Source organism: Myxine glutinosa, chromosome 2, assembly GCF_964187855.1.
Source record: "Myxine glutinosa chromosome 2, kmMyxGlut1.1, whole genome shotgun sequence".
Lineage (NCBI taxonomy): Eukaryota > Metazoa > Chordata > Myxini > Myxiniformes > Myxinidae > Myxine > Myxine glutinosa.
The window spans coordinates 120,442,685-120,452,959 of NC_136262.1; the positions used below are offsets into that span (position 1 = coordinate 120,442,685).

Here is a 10,275-nt window from a genome sequence, read left to right on the forward strand (position 1 = left end):
TCAAACCATGACGCTTTCTGTCAAGAAGGAAGAGTTTCTTCGGCACAAGGAGAACAAGCAACAATTCATAGACATTCTTGGTAAGAAACTGGAAGAATCTCATTGTGAAGTGCTTCATGCGAGTGGGGATGCGGACCTACTCATAGCAACAACTGCAGTTTGTAGCTCTTCAAAATCCAACACTGTTCTTGTTGGCGAAGACACTGACTTGTTGATACTACTGTGCTACTATTTTCGCAAGAATACTGCGCACACTCTCTACTTAATGTCGGAGCCGAAAAAGGGTTCATTGAATCCAAGACAATACTTGGACATTGGCAAAGTCAGAGAGGCTCTGGGTGATACTGTCTGTGAAAACATTCTCTTCATCCATGCGTACCTGGGATGCGACACGACATCAAGGGTCTTTGGGATCGGCAAAGGCACTGGACTCAAACTGTTCAAGGACAATGAAATGTTCCAGCAAGAGGCCCTAATTTTTGGCAATAAAGAGTCAACACAGGATGAGGTCATTGCTGCAGGAGACAGAGCAATGGTTTGTGTGTACGGAGGCAAACCATCAGACAATTTGAACGAATTGAGGGTAGCAAAATTTCATGCTAAGGTGACAACAAACAAAACATCGTTGCACCCACGGGTACTTCCGCCCACAAGCTCAGCTTCCAAATATCACAGCCTACGGGTATTCCAACAGGTTCAGGAGTGGAAAGGACACAAACTCAACCCGCTTGACTGGGGATGGAGGATCATGGACACCAGGATGATCCCTATGCATTCTGACCTCGCTGCAGCACCAGACTATCTCCTAAAGCTGGTTAGGTGTTCTTGCAAGGGTGGTTGCAGTGATAAACGTTGTGGTTGTCGGAAACTTGGCCTGCCTTGCACATTTGCATGTAGGGAGTGCAGAGGTATTTGTGCAAATGCAGACGAATCGGTGGACGTTTTCGAGGATGCTGATGATAGTGACCATGGAAGAGACGAAGTGACGTGTTAAATATTGTGAACGGACAGAAGGACATTGGGTACAAATAGTTGTGGTAGTGTATTCAAACATGGTTAAATAAATAATTTAGAGTTGATTTGGTGTATTATTAAGAGTGATATTGTCATATAATTAATTTCCAAACATTGCGGTAGTCCGAAAAGTTCCCAAATCGGAAAGGACCTGAAAAACCATGTTCCACTCAATATATTTAAGTATAATTTTGGGCAGATATTTAGTAGACATCAAGGTCTCAGAAAAGTATTACTTCGTTTCTCTTGCAATTAGTGGCGGGTCCATTCACATTTTGACTGGGCTATTTTGATGAACCCGCTCAGCGCACATTGTACATTGAATTGAGTTCACTCCGACACCCTTCCTGCACATAGCACATGGCTACTTCCCAGTTCTTTCCACCTCACCACATGCTTTACCACTTGCCATCACCTTCGTCTTTCCTATATTCACGTTCAGACCTTTTGTCTCCATACATTCCTTCCACTTGTTCATCTCTTCCTTCAGTCCATCCATACTTTCCGCAATCAACACCAGATCATCTGCATACAACAACTCCCACGGTAAACCCTCCTTTACGTTCTGAGCCAGCACCTCCATCACAGCTACAAATAGTAGTGGACTTAGTACCGACCCCTGATGCACTCCCACCTTCACCTCAAACTCACCACTGTTCCCATCCTTCGTCCTTACAGCTGTGCGCGCTCTTTTGTACATTGCCATCACTACTCTGATCAACCATTCCTCCACTTCTAACTTCCTCAATGCCCATGTCAATACTTCGCGTGGAACCCTATCGAATGCTTTAGCTCCAGATCAACAAACCCAAAAAACAACTTCTTCCTCTTCTCCATGTACCTCTCCTGCAACTGCCTCACAATGAAAAGCGCGTCTGTCGTTCCTCTTCCTGGCATAAATCCAAACTGCATTTCGTCGATCTTCACCTTCTTCCTTATCCTCCTCTCCAACACCCTTTCCAATACCTTCATTCCATGCTCCAATAACTTTATCGCTCGGTACGAGCCACACTCCAGAGGGTCACCTTTCCCCTTGTATAGAGGGACGAGGGTACTCAGTTCCCAACCCACTGGAATGCGGCCTTCTTTCACCACAGATTACAGATCTCTGTCATTCTCTTCACACCTCAACTTCCTGCTGCCTTCAACATTTCTCCCACAACTCCCGTCAGCCCTCCCGCTTTTCTACTCTTCATTGCTTTTATCGCTTCCTCAACTTCCTTCTCAGTTATCTTCTCTGCCGGTCCTAAAACTGGGTTACTCTCTATGTTGCCATCCCATTCATTCTCTGTATTCAACAGCATTTCCATATATCTTTTCCATCTTCCTTTAATTCCATCTGGGTCCACAACGATTTGTCCCACTTCATCCTTCAAGCAACTCACCCCCATCACGTCACACCTCTCTTTTGCTATCTGCTTTGCAATCCTGAATACCGCTCTCTGACCCTCTTCCGAATCCAAGCGTTCTCCGAACATTTTCCTACATGCCTCCTGCGCCTTTGCTACCTCTTTCTTTGCAGCCTTCTTGGCTGCCTTATAACTTTCATGCTCTGCTTTTTCTGCTCCCGTACCCTTCGCCTTCTGCCACTCTTTGAACTTCTTCCTCTTCTCGTCAATCCTCTTTCCAACTTCACCATGTTTCCGAGTGCCTCGGTGGTCCTTTTGTCCATCCACATACCTCACCAACGGCTCCCAACAGACTATTTTTCATTGACATCCAACCACGTTCAAGCTCAACCACATCATCCTCTACCCTACTCAGCCTCTCTTTTAATGCCTCCCTTACTGTCACCTCTTTCAACCTCCACACCTTCATTCTCGGTTGGTACTTTACCCGCCGGGCTCTCCTCGCACCTTTCACCCTTATGTCGCAGACAACCAAGTGGTGCTGTGAAACAGCCTCCTCCCCCGGGATCACCGTTGTGTCCCGGAGGTGCCCCCTATCTCGCCTACGCACCATCAGGTCGTCAACGGTTGTCGTCGACCCACCTGACGTGTATCTAACAAGCTTATTATCCCCTTTCCTGAACTGAGTATTACAAATCAACAAATCAGCTCCATCAGCAAACTCCAAAATCCTTTCACCTTCTCCATTTCTCACACCATATCCGTAACCCCCATGAACTCCCTCAAAACCGTCCATACTCCTTCCCACATGTCCATTTAGGTCTCCTCCTACCACAACAACTTCCTCATCTTTCACATTTTCCATCAGCTTCTCTATTGCACACCAGAACTTGTCCTTCTCTTCATCGCTCCGACCAACCTGCGGAGCATATCCCAAGATGACGTTCACCAAGAGCTTTCCAATCATCATTTTCACCATCATCAACCTATCGCTCACTCTAGTCACACTCACCACACTATCTACAAACTCCTCAGAAAACAGGACACCAACACCATTCACGCCCTCCGGGCACCCTTGCCACACAAACTTGTATTTCTGTCCCTGCCTACCCTTCATCATTCTCACACCACTTCCCTTCCATCTCGTGTCTTGCACACAACATATGTCCACTCTTCTTCTGACCAATACTTCCACCACTTCTCCTGATCTCCCTGTCATTGTCCCTACATTCCATATCCCAAACCTCAGAAACCGATCTCCACTTCGGGCTGTACCCTGCCAATATATAGTTGGAATTGTCATGGTTCTATTTTTGAGGCAATGTTTTTATGGCCGGATGCCCTTCCTTTACTTGCCTACAGGTTACAGTTTTTACGCGATCTTCACAAAACTTTACCAAATTGTGGAGTTTGTGGTCCGACAAATTCCTATATATTGTTATTAATTTTGGGTAAGGGGATATATAGATTCAGGTAGATCTGCGTAGGTATTATGCTCCTGCTGTCGTGATAGGGAATACTCACCTGTAATAAGTTTGTTTAGGTGGTTTGTCGGAATTAAGTGTATATATCTATGACCATACAAGGATGATCGTGTGATAGGTCGAGTAGGGATTATGCCATTTCTCCCGTATGTCAAACCTGTGATCATACCTGTGTCCCATATGGAAACGCACCCATACACATGAGCTAGGCCCATTAGCACCACACTAATTAAATCCCCCCTCCACCACAATAACTTACGGAAGAACAGACAGGAAGCGACTACGGTGGCATGGCAGGCAATAGCCACGCCAAGAAGGACTCGTGATTGACGGGGGAGGGGCGATTAAAGAGCAGGTCGCCAATTGGCAGGGAAGGGAAGGTGAATGACGTGCCACACTGATTGGCCACCGACCGAGGATGTGGTACCAAAGGCGCGAAGCGCTCGGCCAATCAAATCGGAGGGCGCGAAAGGCGAGTAAGAAGCTACGCGCCGATTGGAGGAGAAGCGCTGGTGATGTGAGGAAGGCGTGAAAGACCAGAAAGAAGCGACGCACTGGTTGAAAGAAAAGAGAGCTGATGTCACGAGACGGCCAGTAAAACCGCTCGCTGGCCGACATTTCTGAGCTCCTCGTTTTGGATTCCTTCCTGCCCAGACCTCTCTTCCTTTCTCTCCCGTTTGGACCTTCGCTTGTTGGGCGACGACGAGCGGTGGAGAGACGGTGGAGCGCCGACGATCATTCTCCCCTGTTGTTCTTTATCCTGGTGCCTGCGTGCGAGTGCTGTGGTTTGGGACGGACCATGCAGCGACGCCGGTGTTCGCGCCAACGACCGAGCGGTTCGCGCCAACCGGAGCTGTGGTAGGACGACGTGCTCGGACCTGATGATCTCCAACACCACATCGAGACGGAGATAAGCCCGCACCCACAAACACAAGGGTTTATTTGATTAAGTCTTCCCCTGTGGTTGTATTTGAAGTGAGGTGTGAAGATGTCCCGATTTAGAAACATTATTTATTTATCGGTGCGTTTCTTTGTATCCGGGTCCGGCAATAAAGCCACGTTTATTTTTCTACCTCAATTCCGTTTCTGCGAGTTTCTTTTCAAAGGGTGAAGACATCGTTGAGGCCACCCATAGTAAGTCGGCATTCTCCCCCAAACCCCCCCCCCCCCCTCTCTCGTATCATCGGCCATTGATTGTAGTGAACGCCTCATTAAAGCTCGATTAGCCATCCGTGGATGCTCTGCCTTAATCGAGCCATCCACGGGACATTCTTTTTGAGGTCAAAAGGTCAACATTGGCCAAAGTTCAACCACTTGTTTTCAAATTTCTAAAATCCTCAATTTTCATCCGATTGACTTGAAATTCGAAAATGATTTACATATCGGCTAACTGAATTCAACCACCAACTATTTTTGAGATCAGCATCGGCAAAAGATGAACATAGCCAAAGGTCAACAACAATTTCTATAATCCTCGATTTTCATCTGATTGACTTGGAATTTGAATGTGATTTTCATTTTGGCTAACTGAATTCAACCACCAACTATTTTGAGATCAGCATAGGCTAAAAGGTCAACATAGGCCAAAGGTTAACCACTTTTTTCAAATTGCTAAAATCCACAATTTTCATCCGATTGACTTGAAATTTGAAAAGGATCTACATATCGGCTAACTGAATTCAACCACCAACAATTTTTGAGGTCACCATGGGCCAAAGGTGAACCACTTTTTTTCAAATTTCTAAAATCCTCAGTTTTCATCCGATTGACTTGAAATTTGAATAGGATTTACGTATCAGCTAACTGAATTTATCCACCAACTATTTTTGAGATCAGTCGGTGAAAAGGTCAACATAAACCAAAGGTCAACAGCAATTTCTAATTTCTAAAATCCTCAGTTTTCATCCGATTGACTTGAAATTTGAATAGGATTTTCATTTCAGCTAACTGAATTGAACCACCAACTATTTTTGAGGTCAACGTAGGCCAAAAGGTCAACATAGGCCAGATTTCTAAAATTGTCAATTTTAAACCGATTAACTTAAACTTTGAAGACAATTTGCATATCAGGTCACTGAATTCAACCACTAATTATTTTTGAGGTCAAAAGGATGCTCTCCTGAGTGCCATTCTACTTTGTTCTGTTTTGCCAAGTGTCACTCTGAGTGATTTTTCATTTGTCTGTTTGTCACCGGCCTACAGGTCACAATTCTAAACCGATCATCACAAAACTTCACCAAGTTGTAGAGGTTGTCACAATTGAGAAGCCTATTGATTTTGAGGTCAAAGGTCATCTGGAGATCACATTTCTAAAATCGCCATTTTAAATCCGATTGACTTGAAAATTGAACAGCATTTGTATATTGTCACTACATTGGAAAACAAACTATATTTGAGGTCATAATGTCAAAGGTCAACTCAGTCAAACTTCCAAAATCATCAATTTTCATCTGAACAACCGTCAATTTTATCCGTTTGACTGGAAAATAGAACAGCATTTGCACATTGCCTCACTGAATTTGGAAACATACTAGTTTTGAGGTCAAAAGGTCAAAGGTCAACCAACTCGGTCAAACTTCCAAAATCAATTTTCATCTGAAAAACCGTCAATTTTCAACCGATTGACTTGGAAATTCAACGGCATTTGCACATTGCCTCACTGAATTGGGAAACATACTATTTTTGGGGTCAAAAGGTCAAAGGTCAACTCCAGGTCAAACTCCTAAAATCGTCAATTTTCATCTGAACAACCATCAATTTTCATCCAATTGACTTGAAAATGGAACAGCATTTGCATATTGAGTCACTAAATAGGGAAACTAACTTCTTTGAGGTCAAAAGGTCAAAGGTCAACTCAAAGTCAAACTTTAAAAATCATCAATTTTCATCTGAAAAAAACCTGGCAATCTTCATCTGATTGACTTGAAAATTTAACGGCATTTGTATAGTGCCTCACTGATTTGGAAAACCAACTATTTTGGAGGTCAAAATGTTAACTCAAGGTCAAACATCTAAAATAATTTTTTCAATCTGAAATATCGTCACTTTTCATTTTGTTGACCCGAGCTTTGATCAAGATCATCAATTTTAATCTTGATGAAATGCACAATTTGCTGTATCAATGGAAACCTTGGTGGGTGGGGGGGGGGGGGGGGGTGGATTTTGCAAGTATCGTGCTCCGCATGACTTCTTCTTCTTTGTGTGTTTCTCTGTGAACAAGATATCTCAAAAAGTTGTGGACGGATTCGGACGAAATTTGGCAGAGGTAGTCTATGTGACAAGGACGAAATGATTAGACTTTGGTGTGAAGATCCCGGATTCGGATCCGGCTACACGAATTTTTAAAGTGATTCTTCACCATTGAGGGATCGGGCAAAAAGCGATATACAACATGATGTTTTAAAAAGTTATGGACGAGTTTTGACTAAACTAGGTGGACGAGTTTGTTCGGTGACGAGAACAAGCCGATTAGATTTTGGTTCAGGTCCGAATCCAGATCTGACGTATCAGTGGGATACAAAATAAACTGTTCAGCCTGGCGAAGGTATTCACTCTACCGAGTGCCGTTCTAGTTATTTTGAGGAAACTGCAGCAAGTCATCTAAACACGTGGCTGAGAAGCAGGATTCTCATTTTATGAAAAATATCTGTTGCTGTTAAACCTTCCCCCTGAGATGTTTTTGTTTTTACCTGTTCTCCAGCATCATCACTTGACACCGTGCAAGATGCCAAGCATCAAGCTACAGAGTTCGGATGGGGAGGTGTTTGAAGTTGATGTTGAAATTGCCAAACAGTCCGTGACAATCAAAACAATGCTGGAAGGTAAGAAAATGTGCAATTGTTGTCGCCTTTCTTTATGCATTTCCTTTTATTTCCACCATCTTGGTGCCCCTTCTCTCTTCGTATTGCAATGCACTCCCATCTTAATTCTGACGACCTTCCCCTCCCCCCTGCCCACCCCCAACCTCACTTCTTTGCTTTCCATGCGCTCTTTCAATCTACGCATTACCACACACATTTTTCACATTTTGCAGATTTGGGAATGGATGAAGAAGGAGATGATGAGCCAGTTCCTCTCCCAAACGTCAATGCAGCCATCTTGCGCAAGGTTCCCAATTTATTGGGGTTTTCACACGTCATACCCGTGTTCGCTTTTCCCCCCTCTTCCTCTTTTTTTTTTCCTAAAGTTCCCTGTTTTCCACTCTGTATGTTGGTATTTCTTTTCGTGCTTTGTAGTAGGGTGCAGGCCCCTTTATTTTCCTCCTTTCTTTATGGTCACTCTGCCCTTTCTTGGTTGTGCCTGCTTGTGCTGGTTTTTATAAATACAAAGACGAGGCTAGTGGAAGAGCAAGAACACAGAACGGACACAGAACGGAACACAGAACATGACCTTGCTGTGGAGTTGGATAGACAGACATGGACAAACAAGACATACGGGTAAGAATGAGGGGCAGGGAAAGATGCAAGGGGTGGGTGGACAAGATGGACACAGAAGCAAACTCTTGGGGAGGAAAAATAAGAAATTTGGAGTGGTGGAGGGGCGGGGGGAGGGGTGAGGCGGGGGCGGTGGTTTAATGGTGGTAGAAAAGATGATTGTTTTGGATTGGGGATGATCTGATTTGGTCTTGAAGACCTGGAGGGAATAATGAGATTAAAGAGAATGTAGAAGTTCTTTCCACAGATGGGAAAAATTGGGTACAAATGAGTGTAGGTAAGCAGTGATCCTGTATTTAGGTGGTTTCACCAGAGGAGGGTTGAAGGTGGACTGTGTCCGCCCTACAGAAACCTGGGGAGGAGGTAGAGGGGTGGGTGGGGAATAAAGCACACAAACAGCTGAGGGTGCAAGACCAAAAAAGAGGTGGTATAAGAAAGAGAGACCACCGACCTGTCTGTGATGTCAAAGTGATAGACCCATAGACTCAGCTGCTTCATCGCGGGAGATTCCAATAAATATTGAAGGCCTTTGTTTCTGTGGCGTCAAGGTAAGCAATGTGTGAGGCAGAGGAGCCAGCCCAAAGGGGAGAGCAGTACTCCACCAAGCTGTGGATGAAGGCCTTGTATGATGAACGACAACACACACAGGGTGGAGTTATCAGCAAATATATAAAGAGGATTGTCTCGAGAATCATAGAGATTGTTGATGAAGGTTAGGAATAGGACTGGGTCCAAAACACTGCCTTGGGGAACTTCAGCTTTGACAGGGAGAGGAGATGACAGGATTCCGTTGAGAGCCACACATTGTCTACGAGAGTGGAGGAAGTCAGTAAGTCATGTGTGGAGTTGGCCTTGGATGTCATAGTCAGACAGTTTGGAGAACAAGGCAGGATACCAGACTGTATCAAAATCTTGAGATATATCTTGAGAGGCGGCCCTGATCTCATGTGACATTGAGAGCCTCCGCCCATCGTTGGGAGTGTAGGATCAGCATGCACATGGTGGAGTGACCTGATCTGAATCTAAGTTGGTGGTCTGAGATGAGGAAGGTTGGTGGAGAAAAGTAAAGATTTCTTATCTGTGATGATGGATTCCATGACCTTGCTGATGATTGGAAGTAAACTGATTGGTCTGTAGTTTAAATGGATTGGTTTTTGTACCTTATTTGGTAATGCTGTGATGTTGCCTGATTTCCAAGCAGAGGGAAGATGGCATATGGCAAATGATAGGGTGAAAAGAGCAGAAAGAGGAAGTGCAAAAGCAGCAGAGGAGGTTTTTAAGACATGTGAGATGATGCCGTCTGGTCGTGTTGCAGAATCGTGAGAGTAAAATAAGTCAGTAATCCAAAAGTGGAGTTTATCTTGAATTCCATAGGCAAAGAGATTGGAGATTAAGGCAGGATGCCAGACTGTATCAAAAACTCAACATATGTCTAGAGAGATGGGCCTGATCTTACGTCTGATGTTGAGGGCCCCCATCCATTGTTGGGAGAGTAGAAGCAGAATGGCCAAGGTAGAGTGACCTGGTCTGAATCCAAATTGATGATCTGAGACAAGGATGTTGGAGAAAAGGAATTATTTTATATCAACTGCAATGATGGATTCCATGACCCTTGCTGGTGATTGGAAGTTAGCTAATTCGTCTGTAGTTTAAAGGATCCATTTTTGCACCTTTTTATGTGATGTGATGTTGGCCGATTTACAGGCAGATGAGAAATGACCCAGGGTAAATGTCAGGGTGAAAAGGGCAGAGGGAGGAAGTGTAAGAGCAGCAGAGGAGGTTTTTCGGACACATGAGCTGATGCCGTCCGGTCTAATTGCAGTTAGTCGACGGTTGCCATATACTTCTGCACCTTCTCAGGCACAAAATATACAACGTCTGTGAGCAATTGGATATGATTGGATTGGGTGGGTACAGAAAAGAGAAGGAGGGGTTTGGGATGCCAGATTTAGAAGCAAACACAGAATTGAGGCATTCGGGCCTTGGCCTTCTCAC

The 10,275-nt window shown here is 44.5% G+C and overlaps 1 protein-coding gene across 1 annotated transcript in view; it reads left to right on the plus strand.

Moving 5' to 3' along the window:
- The window catches only part of SKP1 (S-phase kinase associated protein 1), a 60,233-nt gene that overhangs the window by 30,412 nt on the left and 19,546 nt on the right, over positions 1–10,275 (plus strand). The window contains exons 2-3 of the mRNA XM_068107259.2: positions 7,548–7,668; positions 7,881–7,954. Of these exons, the coding sequence (XP_067963360.1) occupies positions 7,572–7,668; positions 7,881–7,954 (171 nt within the window). The 5' untranslated portion in view covers positions 7,548–7,571. The remainder of the gene's footprint in view (positions 1–7,547; positions 7,669–7,880; positions 7,955–10,275) is intronic.